Raw genomic sequence first — 23,148 nt, forward strand, 5'->3', positions numbered from 1 at the left:
AGAGGGGAGCAACTTAACAATGGAGGCCTACCACGAACATCGAAGTTCATAAATTGTGGGCAACTTTCTTTGTCACTTACGCCTTAATTGGAGTAAAAGAGAATGATGCCCCCAATTTGCTAACTTCGATGTTCGCAGTAGGCTTTCTGTGCCGCTTTTCATAAAGGGCTGTAACGTGTAATCTCTGTGTGCAACCTTATTTTGTTAGTAAACAACAGACACAGACAGCAATAACACTCTATCGACCTTTTATACAACACGACACAGGAATTGCTAGTGCATAGTTAGATTTATTTCTGGGTGAACATATATTGGTTTTCTTTTGGTCATTATCGCCTGCCAAAGATATAACACAGGGTGTAAATATCCTGATTGGTATATACATATGATATGAGTAGGACTTAGGAATACAGTGATAATAAAGAAACAAGTGTAAACAAAACAAGTAAGATAAATCTCTTGATTTCTATTATTTTATTTCTATGTAGGTACATAAATAAAATAAAAATTCTAAATCAGTGTTCAAAGTATATGCGTATATTTAAGTAGATTACATAACAAAACATGGCCAACTACTTCAATTTAATTCATATAAATCGGTACAATACAATTTCAGCTTAAAACTTAAAAATAAAGTATAATTTATAAACTTATCCGCTCGTAAACTGAGTACACGTCCATTAAAATCATTGTCATATATCTAAGGACGGGCGTTACGGGCACTAAGAATGGCGCTAGTTCAGTGGTGTCACTCTCGAATTCGAGCCAAACGTGCAGTCGACAAATCGCGCGCGTGATGCGAACTCATCAACCAATCGCGTTGCGGCGTGAGACTGCACAATTGGCTCGAATTTATGTGCGTGACACCGCTGTAGTGGCCCCATTCTTATTGTTCGTAGGGCCCGTCCTTAGATTTATATGTCAATGATTAAAATTAATAATTAAAAATGCACGAGTACCCAGAGTACCTTTTCAAGCTATTTAATTGCCCGTTTTAACAGTTCTAAAGTGTTAGCTTCATACTTTTAAGCAACCGAGTGACCTGCTAGCATGAGTAGCGTTCTCGCGCGCGATTCCCTACATCTTGCGCGACTTTAAGTATGAACTCGCGCGCGAGAACGCAACTCATGCTAGACGGTCTGTAGTTTTTACTGAGTGTACTACGTAAAGTACGTAATAATAATTAATACCTACTTTAGACCGAAAGGAAAACCGTTTTTGTAATCATTGAAGTTATGTTTAATGTTGTTTGTTAGTAAAAAGCTGAAATAATGGGAAATTACTACTTAGTGAAGTCCATTCGGCAGTAATTACTACATATTAAGGCCGGTACAGACAGACTGCAACTTGTATGGAAACTGCACACCGACGTTACAGTTTGCGTGCAGTTCCCATACAAATTGCATTCGGGATGCAGTCCGTCTATATCGGCCGTAAGAACTAGTAGTAGAATTAGTACTGTTAAAACTGGCATCTTTGCCCTGTCATCATTTTCTAGCCCATCGCATTACATTTTATATTAAAAATGGCTAAAAATAAATTGTGATATATTCTAAATCCCTAATTTTGTACAAACGATACAAAATAACTAAGCCAGCCAGTCAGGACGCATACCGTAAATGTTGAAGTTTGTGTTTTAATTCAAGTAAACTTTGTTACTAAACTTACTATTATAAGCACGCGATTTATTATAATACGCGAATCTACAAGAGTAAAGTACGGACGCCAAGCATAAGAATAGGGTTGTTTCCAATTTTTTTAAACGCTTGTTTACGTTCTATATTAACTAAAAGTTGCCCTAAAATTCTACTTTTATACTAAAAACGGCTTTAAATATGTTAAATTAACAAAATATATTTGGACAGATGCTTTCGCGCCCAAAACGCTCTTTGAAAATTGTGTGACGTCACAGTTTACGGTTTGACACATAACTACTTACACACGTAGAAGATACGAACTGTCAACTGACATTTGTCATTTGTTGTTTATCGCCTAACTGTCAACAGTGTCAATCCGAGAGTTGTGACGTCATCAGAATCTTCAATGACGTTTCGAGTTTGGTCACGTGACGAGTGCCAAAAGATATTTTAAATTCAATATTTACAAAAATATGGTCATTACAGGTCCCCTAAAAGTAGTTTAACATGTTCTTATAATCCAAAAGAATTTATTGGGATACAATTCTGCCCTAAGATTTGTAGATGGAAATAACCCTATTTCGTACATTGACACGCCATTTCCATCTCTATTACACGTGCATAATTATATTGCTTTCCTGCTCGCGACATTCTTCGTGCTTAGCGTCCTTGTCCTTACTTTAGAACGTTTTAGTTTTAGCTGCATTGAGGTTTAAAAAGTCGTCCATTTTTGTCGCACAGCGCGCGAACCTGGAACTATCTCGTGGCTAATGTTGGTACAAATATTTTGGTGGCATCATCACTTAAATCACATAGAAAGTATTCTGAAGCGACAATTAGAATGCGCCGTTTCTTAGCTCTCAACGTTGACATTGTCCCATTTGTAGTACGATACACCTTACAATTAATATATGATTAACATATATTAAACTAAATAATTAATAGACACCTTAGTAGTCGATAAATGTAATTTAGGGCCAAATTAAATTAAAATATCAACGCAAGCTATAATACAATAACCATTATACAGACTAAATAATTTTTACATAATTTTATAACATATCCAAGCTTAATTTAAACAAAGCTATGCTTGCTTTTCATTATTAAATACAGTCTCAATACATTACTACATTACAAAATCTAAAAACTGGTTACTCACGTCATAAAGACCTGGGAGAGTTCGCCGGGACGATTGACCGATTGTGAAACTGGCCAGTTTTAAATGTTTTAATGTAATTAAATCTCATGGGAATTTTCCAGGGTCAACGAAAATGAAAATGAAAATGAAAAATTAATTTATTATTGCACACACAAGCATGGGTTCAACAGTGGGAAATATACACTAAGTTGAGGTTGCGTGCATACAGCGATAGTTTTATAATAAACCGTTGGAACAGGGGTCCCCAAACTAGGCATAGCCTGTATCTTGGGCAACCAGTTAATGAATTAAAAACTAGAGAATTATGCCTAAAATATAGATACTACTATTAAAACTTAGCTACTAGGGATTTTCGTTAGTCAGTCTGTCAGTCATATCAATATAGTATATATTTGACAAAAATATTAATGCAGATACACATGACAGTGTAAGTATTACGAATTCGTCCAGACGAAGGGTGTCACAGGTATTGAAATCAATAGTGTAAGAAATATTATTTTTCTTTAATTTTGAAGTCCAACGAAACACAAGAAATGCATTCCGACTGAAATAATTTAAATTAAATTAAAGTACCTAATTAGTACTGTGTAAACCCGCGGGCCTTATGAAGCTTCAGATTTGTGTTTACTCAATGCTTGACATAAAAATTGGAATAGTATACAGTAAAAATATGGAAGAATTGAATGTGTTATACTAACTCTCGTATAAATAGTTTTCTACCTAGACAAGAGACATGGCAAAGAGTTATTAATTTCTCCACACACGAGGTTATATGTACCTAGTTTTTAATTCATCACGTAATTACATGACTCAATCACAGAGGTGTAGAAGTAGGGCTGGTCTATCGGTATCGAAGGCTTGTCAAGGTTTCAGTTATTTATTAATTATGGAACAGAAAAAAACGGTTATAAACTATCTGAGACTAGTTTTTAATTATATGGTCCTATGTTATAACTATTCTATACTAACCATACCATACTATTGTCCATGTAAGATTAATGAAGATAAGTATTTATACGAAGCAGTCTTGAAGGATTTACCAACTGGAGACACCTTGTCTGTAATTTTCGGTACAAAACAGTCTGCTGATTTTTGCGGGGAAGGGGCACGTCAAATGTATGGCTATCTGTACGTACAAACAGCCATGTCAGATAAACGTCAGTCTATACAATACATATGACCGTTGGCCGAGGTTTTCGACAGAGGGCGACTCCAGTTGTTAAATCCTCCAAGCAAGCAGTCGACGAGATGGTTACTTATCTACTAACTGTATTTTATTGCTTGCGTGTTAATTTTTAACCGATAGTTTTCTAGTAAAGAAAACAGGTTATATTATATAATTGCCCAAAATTAATTTGAAATGTAATATGTATAATAAGAATTCCAAATAAAATAAATAATATATTTTAATAAAGTAATGAATTGTAAAAATACCTTTGTTACGATAAACATTTTTTCTTGATTATACAAACCGCAAAAAATATATAACAATATATAATTAATATTTCCGATGCACGCCCTTTTAATCACACTTGTATAAATTAATATTTCGTATATTTTAAGTTACATAATCTAAAATCTAAATAGTCTTGCCTGGTTCATATTGCGTTACGATATGCGACTTCGTAATGAATCCAAGACTTGTTGAAGCCTGCTGCTAGTTTGGTGATTTGTCCTTCCTAAAGGACATGGGGAGATTTACATGAGCGTATGTTACTATTTAACATGAAGTATACCTGATTATTGCCTATTGTTATTGGCAAATAACACGATAAGTGCTTAATACGAAACTTAACCTTCTAAAGCCCAGCCAATCCAGCCATACAAATGAAAAATCCAAATTTGCTGCTGAAATTTCAACCTATAATAATATAGGAAATATTTTTGGTTTTCTTTGAAAGATACAAAGCAAATTGAACTCTGTCTCAATTAAATATGACTAAAATTTTATCGAACTGAATAAGTTCTACAGGTAGGTCCTTGGGCCTTAGAAGGTTACAACTTAAGTTTACTGACCTTTATCCAATCTATAGGTACATAAAATAAAAAGGCTCGCAACTAAAATCATTGTGAGTTTTTTTACACATCGTGTATTTATTACGTGAATATACAAAGAGCATAAATATATTTCTATTTTTGTATTGTTAATGATTTAAACTCAATAATATAAACTTTGCTTTACAACTCTTAAGAGCTCTCATTAAACCGCAATGTGTCGTGTAGAAAAAGGGATCTTGTAACCTCAAAAAAGGCCCTTATTGTAAAATACACTTATATTAATCCGGAATGCTATACGCGATTCTATCGCAACCATATTAAAAATAAAATACTGAAGGAGATCCACGACATAGCTATAAAAAGAATAACTTCATAAAAGTAGTAGAGTTGCAAGCAGCCGTAGCTACGTTTACTGCATACCATCAGGCGGCCCGTTGGCTGGTCTGCCACTGACGTGGTATAAATCAAACATAATTTGGAATAAAGGTGGATTGTCAAAGAAAATGTTGTAGCCACAGTATATTTACTGCCATCTTTCAACACATGATTAAAACTTTTAGAACGCCATTTGACTTCGATCCTTATTTTTTCTCTGATATGTGTTAAATTTGTTAAATATCAAAAAGTGGCGCCATCTTACCGGGCATCGTTCAAGGTTGTGGCGCCAATGCTCGAAACGATGCCGCCATACTGGTGGTTTGATCTATTAGATGGCGCCACTTTTTGATATTTAACAAATTTAACACATATCAGTGAAAGTACAATGGCGTTCTATAAGTTTTAATCATGTGTCGAAAGATGGCAGAAAATTTACTTTGGCTACAAAATTTTCTTTGATGATCGGCAAAAGATTGGTTTTCGAACGTCAAAAACTCTCGTGTGAACCTTCCTATAAATGAGATTTTTTATAAACTTAATGTAAACTCAGACACAGCACTAGCTTGTCAGTAGAAAAAGTGTCGACTTCCCATAAAAAAAAATAATTTCGCGCCTTTTACTACTGACAAGTTGGGTTTGTTTCAGCATATTCTAGTCTTACCCCACCGGGGTAAGTAGTATGCAGTGTCTTTGATATAAAACACATATGTTCATGTTACCCCGTAAAGTTTTGCTGAGTAAATGTGTCGTTAGTCCTAAGGCATGCAATACAGCCTTATCTATATTTAACAAATCAAATCAAATTTAAAAATAATACGTTACCAACGTAAAGTGATAAAATCTTTATAGTTTACATGCTATGTGCAAATTGCTAATCTGTCGACTCATAATCGTAGCCAATGCTCTTTTGAAATAGAGAATGCGTTTTTAAAGAACTTTACCACAGTAATATAATTTTCCTATTTAAATCATTAACAATATTAGATTATCAAAAGGACGTTAACGGTTAAATATAATTATTAGAATAATTGAGACGATCACTATGAGGATAATCGCGATATAAACTTTCTTCTTTCGCAGCTTATTCTGAAAAAAAAAACACAAATAATTAATATAAAAGAAATGAATACTGAAACCAGTATTTGCCCGGAAATCTAAAAAAACAAGCAACTGATTGAAATGTTTAGCAATCATATTTGCATTCTCAAGTTTGATGGTCACTATCTGCTGTAACAATTTTCGTTTTATGTTACAACATTTTGAAAGAAAATACTCCAGGATCACTCCCATCGAATCCGCTCGACGCTAAACGTTTGAAACATCGAGAGTGAAGAACACATGTACAGTCACCTGACCTGAATACTGTGAAGAATACAAAGTCACGCTGCAAATTTTTTATACGATTGTCTCTGCAAGCGTTTGGGTTGAGCAGATTCGGCTGATTCGGTCTACGGTTTTTCCGTCTCCAGGCAGCATCAATACGTAACCCTAAAAAGCGGCCAAGTGCAAGTCGGACTCGCCCAAGAAGGGTTCCGTACCATTTATGACGTATTAAAAAAAACTACTAGTAATGTACATCATATATTTTTTTTAGCTTTATCTTTCTCTTATTTTAGTAGTTACGGGGGAGGGGGGGACAGGGACATTTTACCACTTTGGAAGTGTCTCTCGCCTATTGGCCTACACAGCCATGAAAAGCGCTGCCGCCCTACCTGACACTGTTTGAATAGTCTGTAATAGACACAAAGGCCAATGATTATTTTTTTTAGTTTTATCATTCTCTTATTTTAGAAGTTACAGGGGGGGGGGGGGGACACATTTTACCACTTTGTTAGTGTCTCTCGCGCAAATTATTCAGTTTAGAAAAAAATATATTAGAAACCTCAATATCATTTTTGAAGACCTATCCATAGATACCCTACACGTATGGGTTTGATGAAAATTTTTTTTTTGAGTTTCAGTTCTAAGTATGGGGAACCTCCAAATTTTTTTTTTTTTTTTTTTCTATTTTTGTGTGGAAATCTTAATGCGGTTCATAGAATACATCTACTTACCAAGTTTGAACAGTATAGTTCTTATAGTTTCGGAAAAAACTTGCTGTGACATAAACGGACAGACACACGGACATGACGAATCTATAAGGGTTCCGTTTTCTGCCATTTGGCTACGGAACCCTAAAAACGGTGTCAAAAGTATCTGCTACCGCGTTTTACAAATTGAGATAGATATCTACAGTTCACATTTCAAAGTTCTTATACTCTGATTGTTTTACATAAAAAGTTGATTTATCACATTTTGTTTAGCTATAAGAGAATATTAGATAATTGGATCGCATAATCTCATCCGCCAGGAATAAGCTGACGGTGCAAAGCATAAGAGAAGGTACAACCTTGTAGTTGGAGGCCTGTCGGAGCTCCGCCGTGGCGGCCTCCACGTTGTGGGCGGTGAACTCGACGCTCGACTCGATGGAGTCCACAACTTGGCCTTGGTCGTGGATCATGGTACCCAGTTCTTTGAATATTTGGTTCACATCTAGGATGTCACTCTGAAAACAGATGTAAAGACTTATTAAGCTGTGGTCACGAAAGAAGTAAGTAGAAATGTTCAGAAATTATTCGGGTTCTAACTCGAGATCAAACTCTTTATTTATATCCCAGATAGTAAAATAACATTTTCATTTTCCATGGGTATAAAAACAGAGCTAAATCGGATTGGTAAACCCCTTATTCTATACTAATCATAATCAATTACTCCTACTAAGTAACAATTACCATCCTAGACCCCTAATGAAAAAATATTTTGTACTAAAGATTGGGTTCCGACCAGATAAAGTTCCAATTGTTGGTATTCGTCATCATAAGACAGACTCAATCCAGACTCCTGCCTCCCAACCATCTTCATCCAACGAACTCCCTTCATCAGGGACTCAGGGAAGTTTGTAACTAGTAAAGTTGTGAAAGGAGCGGAAATTCTTTTATTGTGAAAGAAGACGAAATCGGCAGAGGAAGCATCATTTTAGACAACAATAAAATAAGTCTTTTTTGAAAAATGTATCATTATAACATTCTACTTTTAATTCACTTATCCAGAAAGCCCAAACACAACTGCGTGTTTTTGAAATCAACGTGTATATTGAAAATCATGTACTATCGTATATAAAAAGTTACTAAGTCAATTATTTCAAACCGATCTCTATTAATTTACTAACGCTTATACTAATTAAATCACAAGCGATAATTATTTATCGATGAACGGCAATTATTCCAAATCACCTCAGCCCTATCACGTAACCTTCATACCAAATATGTTTTCGATTTTAGCCTTTACAATGTTAGTCATTCAATTAAATATGCAATCCGATCTCCTCTGTAGTACTGTTAAAATGAAACGGCAGTTAGAATACAGAAATGACACATTGTTGATAAAAATAATAAATCCGATAAATTTAGGGATGACCTTTCCCAAGGTGGACCGGAAAAAATCAGTGAAATATTAAAAATAAGTTAAGAGGCCTCCGGTTCCGATCAATCCGCCCGTTTCTAGAATTCGGGGATGATACATTAAAATAAAGATCCCAAACAAATAGAGAATTATACCGTATATCCGTACCCCTAGTGTAAATAAATTCGATTTCCAAACGTGACGTACGCGTTTGCGTTTAGTCTCATTTTGTATTGGATTTCGAAAGAGCGCGCCAAGCGGGACGTTTTGGAACCTCAAAATCCTATACAAAATGAGACTTAACGCAAACGCGTTCGTCACGTTATGATGTCGGTCAAAGTTACACTAGGGGTACCGTTATCAGATAAATCCGTTTTGTTATTTAGGGATGATCTCTCTCAAGGTGGACCCGGAAAAATCTGTGAAATATTTAAAAGAAGTTAAAAGAGGCCTCCGCTTCCGATCCGTCCGATCGTTTCTAGAATTCGAGGATGATACATTTAAATAATGAAAGACCCTAACAAATAGAGAATTATATGTATATCCGTTATCGATAAATCAGTTTTGTTATTTAGGGATGACCTCTCCCAAGTTTCCAAAATCTGTGAAATATTAAAAAGAAGTTGAAAGAGGCCTCCGCTTCCGGTTTCATCTCTTTTAGACATCACTCCCAGAAGAAACTCGTACTTTTTTAAATTTATTTACTCAAAGATGCTTACAAACAAAAGTTATGATATCGCCAAACTGTACCCAGTTTGTTGGCGAATGAGAAACTTTAGTTAGTGCGAAATGGGGATACCAACTGTCATTGTGTTTACCCTGTTTCTAGTTATGTTCTAAGAGATATGCCTTCCGGAGCTTTTCCCCTTTATAAAAAAAAGTTGATATTATTAGTAGGATTGACTGGGGAAATCTAAAAAACTTCGACCAGCCAACCTCAATGTGATCATATGCCGCTCCCTCATATCCTCCTGCATACCTCAAGCTGCCTAATGTCCCGCTCGCGCTCCTCTAACTGCTGCAGGTCCTGCTCGGTCTGCATCGTCATTTGCTCCTGCCGGCGCGTGTTCTTGTCGTCCATTTCTACCAGGTCGTTGCTGCGCCCTGGATACAGTATACTTTAGTCTTCAACAACTACATAAACCCTCCATGGTATCTTTAAACTTGAAAGCGGGTCAAATGTAGTACATATATTAATTAAATGTGAAATGAAAATATTTTTAAATCGCCTAAGAAAATTTAACTGGTTTTTTGACAAAATACGATAAGTTAATTTACGACTTACATAATTCGTTTCGGAAAACCACCTAACCTCACATAACAAATACAATTATTGCCTTATATGTACACAAGTTCAATAATATCACAATATGACACACATAGGTACACAATGCAATTCTTTTTTTTTTATATACTACGTAGGTGGCAAACAAGCATACGGTCCGCCTGATGGTAAGCAATCTCCGTAGCCTATGTACGCCTGCAACTCCAGAGGAGTTACGAGGGTTGTTCCGTTAATAGTTAGTCAACGGCGTACTATTAACTGTATTTATTTAATTTTACTGTAGCTTAAAGGCAAATTTCATTACAAACTTTTTGGTATAAATGTCACTGGCCAGTGACAATCAGTAATTTTTTTATGAATTTCAGAAAAAAACATGTCTGTCACTTTTTGTTCGCAAAAATGGAGCTAACGCGGGAAGCATTTCGTGCTATGATATATTATGATTATAAACGAGGGCTAACATACAAGGATTCTCATGAAAATTTAACTAGTGTTTTTGGGACATTATCCCCATCTCTTGCCACTATCAGTTACTGGTTCCGTGAATTTAAGCGTGGGCGGAGCGACATCAAAGATGAGCCTCGACCGGGGCGACCGCCAACGGCAGTTACTCCAGAAAATGTTATCAAGGCGGAGTGGTTAATAAAGGAATCTCGAAACATTACCCACCGAGAGATTCAGGACGAACTGAAGATTGGATCCCGGGCAGTTTCTACCATTTTGCATGACCACCTTCAAGTTCGGAAGGTTTCGTCTCGGTGGATACCACATTTTCTCACACAAGAGCAAAAAGATAGTCGTGTCGATTGGTGCAAATATATGTTGAAGAAATTCGATAATGGCGATTCTCAACAAGTGACCTACATTGTGACATCTGACGAATCTTGGATATATAGTTACGACCCATTTACAAAACAGCAATCAACACAATGGGTCTTTGAAGAAGATGATTTACCTACTAAAGTAGTTCGCGGCCGAAGCGTCAACAAAAAAATGGTTGCTGTTTTTTTTCGACGCAGTGGACCTGTAGCCGTAATTCCACTTGAAGATCGCAAAACAGTTACCAGCCAATGGTACAGTGAAGTTTGCTTGCCACAGGCCTTCCAAGAGCTGAACGTCAGTCGTCCAAGTACTGGAACTCGGGGCATCATTTTTCATCAAGATAATGCTCCGGCTCACACGGCTTCCAGAACCATGGACTTTTTGAGCAAATCAGGTGTGCAACTACTACCACACCCTCCGTACAGTCCTGACCTGGCTCCGTGTGATTTTTTTCTGTTCCCCACCTTAAAAAAATTATTACGTGGACGACGATTTTCGACGGCGGATGAAGCAGTGGACGAATTTAGGCGACTTTTTTTTGACCTTCCGCAAGAACAGTTTTTTTCCTGTTTTGAAAGCTGGTTCAGCCGAATGCATAAGTGCATTAATGTAGCAGGGGAATACTTTGAAAAGTTGTAAATTGTAGTAAATCAAACACCGAGCTCAGATGACAACTGGTTTATTAAAATAATAACGGGTAGATATACCTTATTATAGAACTACCTACAACATCTTTCCCTTAAAAATAATAAGCATGCATACTAAACTTACGTATATAAAACTAAAGTAACTTGAGAAGAATAACTCATTTATACCTAATCATTCCTCTCCTCTTTGTTTCAAAAGAGAAAAGAAAAGAAAAACAAACAAAAGAGATGAGAGAATAATAATAAGTTTTTTAAATAAGTACAAGTAAATTGGTATACTTAAAACAAAGCATTGATATCAATACCCATTTTGCGAGCTCTGTTACGAGTCAGTGTGGGCTCGTTGGGCTGCGTAGTTTGGGTAGTAACGCTCGTACACGGGTTCGGAGCCTGCTCGACAACAGGCGCACACTTTACATCGAGCGGACTCGAACCTTGTCCCGGCGTGGTCGGTGGCGGTGGCGCAACCGGCTCGCACTTAATTAAATGCCTGCGATTACGACGGTATTCCATACCTCTCCGATTTTTTATTATGTATGACCGGGGAGTACTACACGTTTTTACAATTTTCCCTCTCATTTTATTAGTCATACTAGTGTGGTCCATTATTATTACGTCATCGCCAACATTTAATTTTGCAAGATGCCTACAACGTTTGTCATAGTTTGTTTTTGTTTTATTTTGTTGCTTAGTTAGTGCCTTATGACAACGCAAATTCATATTAACCGGTTCTAACAAACTATGATGAACAGGCAACCTGCAATTCAACCTTCGACCCATTAACAATTGCGCGGGGGAACCTATGTTTCCACGTGGCGTATTTCTGTAACTTAACAAATCTAGATAGAAATCCGTACCACTATTTATTGATTTTGTTAAAATCTTTTTTATACTTTGAACGGCTCTTTCGCTCTTTCCGTTAGATTGAGCGTAGTGGGGAGAAGATGTTATGTGCTCAAATCCCCATTGACTTTTGAACCGATTAAAATCCCGACTTGTAAATGTGGTAGCGTTATCTGTGATTATTGTTTGCGGTATCCCGTATCTAGCAAAATTCTCTTTCATAACACTAATTACAGATAATGATGTCATGTTTTTCAACTGAGCCACCTCAACATATCCCGAGAAATAATCAACCATAATCAGAAAGTACTGCTTTCGATACTCAAATATATCCATTCCTACTTTACACCACGGCAATTCTGGAATAGGTACTGGCAACATAGGTTCCCTAGCGGGAGCATTCTGGCACTCTTGGCAGGCCTCACAGCGCCGCACATACAACTCAATGTCGCGTGTGATGCCTGGCCAGAACAATACCTCTCGCGCGCGGCTCTTGCAGCGGTCAATGCCCTGATGACCGTCATGAATGATTTTTAGCATTTGTCCTCTTAACGCAGCAGGGATTAGAATAAGCTTATTTTTAAAAATTATGTCTGTAATTATTTGTAACTCGTCTTTATATGACCAATAACATTTCAATTTTTCAATAACATCACGTTTGTACTGTGGCCAACCCTTATTTATATATTCTTTTAACTGACACAAGGCTTCATCTTTTACAGTTTCCTCCCTTATGAGTTTGAGTTTAGATTGTGACATCTGTACGCTGTCCAGTAATTGATTCACTTGGTACACAACACATCTACTTATTGAGTCATCATATAAATCTGGGAGAGGCGCGCGCGATAAGGTATCGGGTATATACATATATTTACCAGGTTTATAGCTAACTTTTAAGTCATAACCCTGCAAACGTAACAACATTCTCTGTAAGCGTACTGGGATAGTGTCTAATGCTTTTTTGAAAATACTTTCTAATGGTTTATGGTCAGTTTCTACAATAACATTCTTTTGACCATAAATGTACTGATGGTATTTCTCACACGCGAACACAATCGCCAGCATCTCTTTTTCTATTTGCGCATACCTCATTTGTGTGTCGGTGAGCGTGCGCGACGCGTACTCGACAGGCCGCCCGCCCTGGAGGACCGTGGCGCCCAGCGCCACCGAGCTCGCGTCTACCGAAATCACTACAGGCTGCGACGCGTCAAACAGCGTCAACACTGGCGCATTACACACCAAATCTTTTAATTTAGCAAACGCCTCGTCGTGCACGGAATCCCAACACCATACGGATTCTTTTTTAAGCAATCTAGTTAATGGAAAAGTATGTTCCGAATAATTGGGGATAAATTTAGACAAAAAATTAATTGCACCTAAAAATCGCTCAAGCGATTTTTTATCCTCAGGCGTGGGCATATCTTTTATGGCCCTAATCTTCTCAGGATCGGGTCTCATACCGTTTTTATTGAATACGTGTCCTAAGTACGTTACTTCCTCTACACGTAACTTACATTTATCCTTATTAAATTTCAAATTTATTTCCGTTGCCCTTTTTAATAATTTATTTAACCTTTCGTCATGTTCTTCCTTCGTGCGGCCCCAACAAATAATATCGTCAATGAACGAGTCGACTCCATCTAAATTTTCTAACAGCTGTTTAATCTTAGCATGAAATACTTCCGAAGCACAATTAATTCCATATGGCAAGCGAAGATACTGGTATCTGCCAAATGGCGTGCCAAACGTGCATAAGTCGGCACTCTCTTCATCCAATTGTATAGCCCAAAACCCCGAACTAGCATCTAAAACTGAAAAGTACCGGGCCCCGTGAAGCTTAGCAGCTATTTCATTGATAGTCGGCAGTTGGAAGTGAGCGCGTTGCACGGCGCAGTTGAGCGGGCGGGGATCAAGGCAGATACGAAGTGACCCATTTTTCTTAGCCACGATAACTAACGCATTTACCCATCGCGTGGGATGACTCACTTTACGAATAACTCCTAACTGTACCATTCTATCTAGCTCTTGCCGCAATTTATCATGTAGACCTATCGGTACCTTCCGAGTGGCACTAATAACCGGCTGAACAGTCTCATCCACCACTATGTGGTACAGCCCTGGAAGACAGCCCAGCCCTTCAAATAAATTACTATATTTAGATAAATCTACAGAATGGACACGTTTAATTAACCCTAACTCGGTACAACTGTCACGCCCCAGTACGCTTTCAGAATGCTCGTCATCAGCTATTGCAAATTTTAGTTTATAAACTCGGTTTTTATAATACCAATCCATAATAGAAACACCTTTAATAGGAATAACATCGCGAGAATAAGAAAACAATCTCGTGCTCGGTTCGTCTACAATCAGTTTTGGGTCACAACCTAATTGCAAATACCTGTGATAAGATAACATATTTATATCGGCACCACTGTCAAGTTTAAAATTTTCCTCGCCATACTCACTTCTTAGTGTCTCATACCAGTCCTTTGATGATGAACTCACTGACGAAACATTAGCAATCACCGGTACATAAAACGACTCGTACTCATTACCCGATTCATCGTCACAAACCGCAATGTCATACACCTTTTTATTATTTACCGATTTACTCACACACATTCGCGCAAAATGCCCATAGCCCTGACACATGAAACACTGCACTCCATTAGCCGGACACTTGCCGGGGTCACAGGTCTGGCCGCACCCCGGACACGGGGCGCGCTGGCGAGCCGGCGGCGCCGCGCCGCTGCCCCCGGGCCGGGCGCCCCAGGCGCCGCGGCTCGGCCTCCAGCGCCCGCCGCCTCGGGCCCCGCGGCCAGCCCTGCCGCCACGGAGCTGCACGGCGTCCACTTGCGAGGGACCCGCGCTTATTTTGAGTGCGTCTAGTCTCCGGGAACCGTCACTCGATATCTCATCCGCTTGGCAAATTTTTATCGCCTTATCGAGTGTCAAATCCTCCGTACGAAGCAGTCGGTCTCTCACGATAGTGCTACTTATGCCGCAGACGATACGGTCGCGAATCAAATCCTGTTCCAATGAGGAAAATGCACAGTTTTTTGTTAATAATCTAAGTGCCGTTACGTACTGGCTTATAGTTTCTCCATCTTCTTGGCTGCGAGTAAAAAATTTGTATCTCGCTAAAGTTATGTTCGGTTTCAGACCAAAATATCCATCGAACTTTTCTTGAAGGATTTTTATATCATCGCGATCACTTTCTTTGTTGAACTCGAATGTTTGATATGCATTGAACCCCTCGGGTCCAATTAAGTTGATAAGCAAACTGGCCTGAGTCGCGGAGTCTTCTTTAACTACTCCAGATGCCTTAAGAAATAAATTGAATTGCATCTTCCAACATTGCCACGCGTCAGCCCGGCTGACGGGGCTCCCGTCGGTGTTGAGCTCGGGAGGCGGTCTCGCATGTTCCATTTGAAGTACACTTTAGCACAAACACAATAACTTATAATTCTTACACCAATAAACTCCAATAACTGCACAAAAACTATTTATATCCCACCGCTGCCACCATGTAGTAAATCAAACACCGAGCTCAGATGACAACTGGTTTATTAAAATAATAACGGGTAGATATACCTTATTATAGAACTACCTACAACACAAGTTACACAAGTTTTATTATATTCCTTATAGTTTTTGTTTAACTAAAAATTTTCAGTACAGCCCTCGTACATGCGCGTTGCCGACCCTTAACTTTCGTAAAAAAAACTTCTACTACAACATTTTTTAACGACATGAAAATACATAGTAACATTAAACTAAGTTTAACAATATTTGACCAGAGTTCACAAAACAGTTTTAAATCCCATAAGGTATGGTAAGGTATGGAGTAAGAGAAAGACAGGTGCAAGAGAAATACGGGGGAATCCTCGGGGGATTGTAAGGAATTCTCATACTGTCTCTCTTGTCCTGAGCAAAATAAGTTATGATTCTCCTACCCCACCTGATTTTAATTGTATTTACTGTACCAAATCATACGATCCGACAGTAAATACACAAGTTACCGTAAATAATACCGAAATCTGACCTGAACTGACCTGATGAAGTGTACCATTTCAAACAAAATAAGTTTTCCAGATCAGTCCTACTGTTTCTAGAAATCGGGATGATACATTTAAATAATTAAAGATCCCAACAAACAGAATACCCCTTTTTCAAGATTTTACAGTCAGTTAGCAATAGCCGATAGCCAAATAAAATTAAACTAATCTTGAATTGGGTTGGAGCTAGGTAGTACGAAATTAATACATTTTGGATCCGAAATAACCAGATCCAACAAATTGCTAGACCCGGAAACCCTAGCGATTTCGGGCGTTCATTTTAAGATTAGTTTTACTTTTACTCTAACATGTAGTGTATGCTTCATTAAAAGACATAGTTTACTTTCGCCAGGTCATATGAGCATTATGTACTCACCGGACATGCCAAACGGATCCCCAATGTTGATCGTGGCGCTCTGGGCCTTCACTTTTCGCACATCCTCTTTCGTCTTCGCAGCAGCTGATTTTTGTGTCGCCTACAAATAATAATAACCAATGAACAACACTATTTTATAGTAGGTACACACTCTTCTAAAAATATTTTAATAAACATTGCAGAGGCTGGAATATCCTTGGCTGGAATATCCTTGACTGGTCTTGTGAAGGAAAACTGTAACTAATATTGACCTGATAAGGAAAAAATTGCATTAGCTTTATATATTAGTAATTTATCCGTGACTGTTACGTATTATATTTGGTCAACTATTAAGTCAGGTAAGACTGTCAGACTAACGCGATACTATCAATTTAGAACCTTAATCATAGTTAACATTAAGATGGTGCGAAATTTTAGAGTTCTACCATCCCAATTAATATAGTTTAATAATAGAGTCATTTTTTTAATACAACTATTATTTTCCTAGTTAGTACATACAGTATGCCGAAATTCTTTGTAACCCTGTCACAAAACCGAGAAAATTATCATATCTTTTGTATAGTATAATATTAGACAAAAAATATTACGTTATGAGCACGATATTATTCCACATTCGGTATGGTTTAGCTTTAAAAGCTGATTTTCAAAAACGTTCCCAGCGTCTCCGCGTTGAAGAGAAGTGGTTCGAACCTGGAAGGCGTTGAGTGTGGCCATGTACTCGTCGCTGAGCCGCTCTCTGGTCAGCTTGCCCGCGGGCTGCTCCACCGGCATCTTCATAAGGTCCATGATCATCGAGGACGTGTCTTTGGCCATCTTTTGGGTGTAATTCTGGATCTGACGCCTGGGACGCACATAAAGTGAAATATGAAATTGGGAAACATTTTTTTTTTATATCATATCGTTTATGCACTTTCTACTTTTCTAGTCGAGGTCTGTGTGGTCTTAACAAGCCAACTGTATATCGCCAGGTGACAACCAAAACACACAAAATATCGACCTTGATTTGGAAATACCCTTCGGTTCAATATGGCTCTAAACTTGTGTTAGTAATTAGTGAGCTTTGGTTGTTGCTGACCAGCGGCCAGTAACCGTTTGTCTGAATAAATAATTATGATTATTTTGAGCGTGTAGGTAGAAAAGCTATGAACACTTACAGTTGATTGCGAAGCTCCTGGGAGTCTTGAGGAGTCTGCAGCTGGTTGACCATCTTTGACATTGAGGATACTGTATAAAAAACATTATTGATCATTTTGTTACAGTTATTTAATACAGCAGGTTCAGACACAATCACATCACAAACAAAATTGTACCTTATATCTTTGGAATAAGGCAAAATGTGTATCCATTTATAATTGTGACCGCGGCCGGAAAAACGTCCCATTTTGTCGCTTGCCATAAGGACGCCTTGTCAGGTTATTCGTAAAAAGATATAAGTAAATCTCGTCCTTATGGCAAGTGACAAAGTGGGACGTTTTGCCGGTCGCGGTCAATTATTTATGATTGTGTTATACAGACGTACCTAAATATACTTTTACTGGGAATCGTTATGATTATTGGCCCAGCTATTGTAAGTACATATTACTTCATGTAAGATATAAATAAATATCTGTACTTCAACAATTATATGTATGTATACATTTTTACCGCCGCAACATTGTATACGATCGCGAACTCCTAGCGATCTATACAGCTGTATACTTAAATACATACATAGAAAACACCCATGACACAGGAAAAAATATTCGTGCTCATCACACAAATAAATACCTTTACCAGGGTTTGAACCCGGGACCATCGGCTTCATAGGCAGCGTCACCCACTAGGCCAGAGCCAGACAGGTGTCAAAATAAATTCATAATAAAAATTTATTTCAATTATAATTACGCACATTTCTCTGCATATTATAAAAAAACAGCATTTTATAAATATAATTTGTCTCTAGTTGTGTAATTGTCTCGATGACTATTAGTTGCATGTAGAAAGAAAAGTACAGCCAGCGATAAAATCTTGTACCAAAAATGAAATTTTTGCCAAAGACTTATTTATTATATGAAGGAAAAAGGCTCTGCCTGTGTCTGTTACTTTTTCACGGATAAATTACTGAACGGGTTTTGATGAAGTTTAACAAATAGAAAGCCAAAGCTAAATTTAGCAATGTCTTTTTTTAAGGAGAGGGAGTGTAAAAAATACATTGAATAGGTACAACATACGGGATCTTTGTGTCAGACAACTTTGGAAATTTATTAATTATAAGTATTTTCAACATTTGAATTCGCAAGGGCAAGTGAGAGCAAACTATTTTCATTGTTCCGTCTTTGTTACATAAATTAAGTATTGAGATTTTTTTTGCAATTAACCATATTGTTATTCACAAACGTTAATTGCCTTTAGGTAATTATGTAGTATTGAGAAGTTATAGTTAAACACGTAAAAATAACCAGGCATGGTTGACCTTGTTATGGCATGCCAGGACAAGTCAGACTTGCTTTTATATTTAAATGTTGAATTAGTAGACTATTAGATGGCTACCATGAAAATCTACATTTAGAGAATCTATGTTTATCTATTTATTTTGCAATAATGACGAGATGAGGGACAGACTCCAAAATTTAATATTCATAGTAGTTGTCCAGAATCCAAGACTTCTAAGGATCACCATATAAAAAATAGCCAGGTGAATTTGAAATCAATTTGAAATTAAAATTACGTTGAAGTAAGTACCCTTACGAGGTTGGGATGTAAACACAAAAGTACAAAGAAGAGCAATGAAAATGGTTGCTTTATACATGAGGCTACAAAGGATTCACATTCTTTGAAATCTCGCACCAAGCAGCACACGCAAACCAAGCTAACATTGCACAGACTTTTCAGAGACGGAGTGTGGCGGTGTCACAGCATAGCCACACATTGTCACACCAAAGAGTCTTTCTACTCTATTGACAAACTGAGTATTGTTTAGTTACTGACACATGTGGGTCAAAATACTTTTCATTGTCTTGTGTCTGACCCCCTGTCACCCTTGTATTGGTGGCTTCTATCAAATAAACAAAAAAGTCGAGTGCTTTTACATGTCTTTATAGCTGTAGATTAAATTTTACTTGAGAATAATTAAAATAAAAAAAACATCCCATACAAAAGATGCTTTCCATCCCATTTTTAGGGGCAAAAAATAAGGCAACAAAAAGAATTTTGACCCATGTGCCTTTTTTTATTATGTCCATCATAGGTATTGTCTCTAATATAAACAGCAATTGAGATGCAAGTGCATTGCAATAAATATTATGATTAAGACAAAAGAGCTACGCCTAAGACCATAATTAGCTGAGCTCATGAAATTTACTTATCCATGCTTGATTTTAAGATTTGAGTTTTATTTTTAAATAATTTTAACATAAAATATGATATACCCTTTCAGTACATCGTTCATTATGATAAGCAATACACAATTAGCTCCCACCCAATTAAAACTAATCTCTAACTTATGATATTTTAAATGTTCATATTTAATGATTGTTATTTGTTCACATGTTCAGATTGCAATACTGTATCTGTATATTTTATCTCATCCTAACATCAATGCTACATTCCCTCATAAACTTGCTTGAAATCAAGTTTTCAACAAGTGTATGTATGTAGGTAACAAATGTATATCTCATATATTCATTATAACTGTGACAAAACCAAATATTATATACTTTGGCGCTGAGCACACTGGATCCTGTTCGCACATCCCTCTGCTGTCTGAGCGAGGCAATGCTATGCGCATAATATAGCGAAATCCCGCTTGCATGTTGTTGATGTGTGAATCTGATCCAGTGTGCTAAGCGCCTAAGCCTTGTCTTTTTACATTTATGTAGTATTATGTGTTGGCATATTATTGTGTCGATTAAAGTATTAAGATTACTAATAAGTTTTGGTTTCTTTGTTCAGTATATAATATAATAAGTATTAATATTTAAAAATATTAGTGGTAACACGTTGTAAAAAAAAAAAAATCTAGTGCTAACCACCAATTATCTGTTAACCTGTTGCTACCGGTGGGAACCTATAATTGGCTCTTTGTTATCTATATATATAAACTATTGTACAATTTATAGCTGTTGGTTCTCCGAACAATAAATAATAAATGTAGAGTTTTACCCCCCCTGAGGCCTTTAAAAGGTCTCCCATATACCAATTTAAATCTTCAAATCAAACTTGCATTTGCCTCGGCAAGTTTAGTTGCCTGGGCAGCTAGAAGTTACAGGTAGGCTTCATGATTGATGTCTATTTCTGAGAGACAGCAATAACACTAAGAATACACTTATAAGGTATCATCCTATTGATAAAATGAAGCCTGCAGCTGCTAACAATGTTCCAGCCAGGAGTAATGTAATTAATAACTTGTTATAATGCATATTGTGTTCTCATAAACCACTGGGGCTTATGAGAACATAATAGGCATTATGACAAGTTATTAATTACTATCCACCACCACCACTGGGCAGAATCTCAAAACAAATGGGTTTGAAAGATAAATTTTCACATGTTTAAATTCAGATTTTCTTTTTGGAATAACATCAATTGGCTTAGGGCAGAATTGAATAATATACTGCTGCACTGAGCACTTTGAAATTTAATTTAGTAATATACAATATTGTATGATAAAGTTAAACAATTGATTTTTATTTAATAATTAGTTATTGCACTTATGCTTGTTGTGGCAGTACAAATGGTTTCAACCCTATAAGTGGGGCTGCAAAAAAAATATTACCAAAAAACATAATACCTAGGTTGTATAATAAAGCCTACTAATAGTATAAGGGCATCTTTTGGCTGAAATTATTATGAAGTTGATAGAAATTATTATCAAACTTTTAGAAGATTTATGATAAGAATAAAGTTGACAAATTTTACAGCTTGCTGTCAAGAGTTATTGTTACTAACATTTGACCCCCCCTCCCCCTTGGTGATATTTGGTGAGGTTCTTGGCGAACCCCCCCTCCCCCACATAACCTCATGTGTATTTTTTATTTATTTTTTTATTCAACCTAATTTTAAGTAAAATAGTATTGTATAGAGTAAATCTTGTTTAGACTCGCTATTTTGTACTGCCAAGGGAAGATTTATGTTTAACAAAACCAAGAAAAAGTATGTGGTACATATTTTTTCTTAGTTTCGTTCACCATAGAAAAATACACGTGAGGTTTTCTTATACCCCCCTCCCCCACGTGATCTCTCGTGATTTTTTCGTGACCCCTCCCCTCCCTATAGAACCTCGCGTGATTTGTGCACAAGCCCTTTAAGGTTTTCTGTTATTATAACATTCGTAACTTACATTTTATGAGCTTCAGCTTGAAATAAACTTTAATTTAATTTTAGCTATTACGCTTGGCTAGAAACAATCCTAAGGTTTACATTTCAATAGGCATTTTTTCCAAGAACCTTGAACCAGCTTTGTTATTATTGTTATTATCTCAGATGGATCAAGGTTACAGTAGCAAGTGTACATTTTAAGTCATACAGGATTGTTTTGAAATTGTGATGCATTGTTATGAATTCATGAAGCAATCGGCATATGAGTCTAAACAAAGACATATCACTATCTTTAGCTACGTAGTAGATAATACCAACAAACGATAAAGAGGCTTGCAAGGTGATACATACCATTTTGTGATATTTTCTTTATATTACTGGCTATCGTCGACGACAACTGCTGGAAGCTCTCGCCCCTGTCTTCGTAGGTCACGCCGCCTTGATATGAAGCATCCATCCTACCTGCAGCAAAATTAATTTAATAACGAAATGTAACTACGCTGCTTTTACGCGTTAATTAATCCAGCAACGATCACTGTGCGATATAGAATATATCACCAAACTTACTGATTTAATGAGATGTGATTATCCAATGACGTATACAACACAAATCACAACTAATTGATAAATTAAAATTAATTATCACGCACTGACACGACCAATCCTTTTTTCGACAACGAGAACCAATAACATAGAAAAGTACAAAATAAATGTAGGAAACGTTCAAAATATTCCCATAATACACCGCGCAAAAAAGTTTATTCAAAGCAACATGACTACAATACTAATAAAACAGTGATATCCTGAAAATCAACCATTCACCGTATAAAAATGGCTTATTAGAATCTATCTTGATATACATAAAATTGAGTTCTTGTATTAAATTTACAAGTCGTTTTACACAAATTACGATATATAATAAGATATCCGAAAGTCCTCATCTGAAGTACTAACCTGTCAATTTTTTTTAAACATTTTCAGTGTTACCATTACCCGCTTAATTTTGTGGCACGGCTAGTTTTATGGTAGCTCAATGCGTCATGCGTCAAATAAATTTAAGTCGTTAGTGAGTATTATATTCTTTGGTAAAGATGGAGACAGTCCATTTTAATCATTCAGTTGTCAATAGTAAAAAATTTGGCATGTATTATACAAAGTAAGTGTAGTTTGGTTACGACATTGTCACTTATTCTCACATATGAAATAAAT

General features: G+C 36.8%; 1 protein-coding gene across 2 annotated transcripts; it reads right to left on the bottom strand.

Moving 5' to 3' along the window:
* Positions 1-4,855: 4,855 nt before the first annotated feature.
* On the bottom strand, positions 4,856-22,674 carry LOC133526176 (syntaxin-12). 2 transcript variants are annotated; one of them, XM_061862785.1, is made up of 8 exons: positions 22,498-22,674; positions 22,291-22,401; positions 17,799-17,868; positions 17,335-17,485; positions 16,645-16,744; positions 9,593-9,717; positions 7,562-7,717; positions 4,856-6,258 (listed from the first exon to the last, which is right to left on the bottom strand). In XM_061862785.1, exons 2-8 carry the CDS (start codon positions 22,394-22,396, stop codon positions 6,172-6,174), a joined length of 795 nt encoding a protein of 264 aa, XP_061718769.1. In that variant the 5' UTR covers positions 22,397-22,401; positions 22,498-22,674; the 3' UTR covers positions 4,856-6,171. The 2 variants fall into 2 exon arrangements, with proteins under 2 accessions (XP_061718769.1, XP_061718694.1); XM_061862710.1 differs by having other exon boundaries at positions 22,507-22,668.
* Positions 22,675-23,148: the final 474 nt, after the last annotated feature.

This window comes from Cydia pomonella, chromosome 1, assembly GCF_033807575.1.
Source record: "Cydia pomonella isolate Wapato2018A chromosome 1, ilCydPomo1, whole genome shotgun sequence".
Classification (NCBI taxonomy): Eukaryota; Metazoa; Arthropoda; class Insecta; order Lepidoptera; family Tortricidae; genus Cydia; species Cydia pomonella.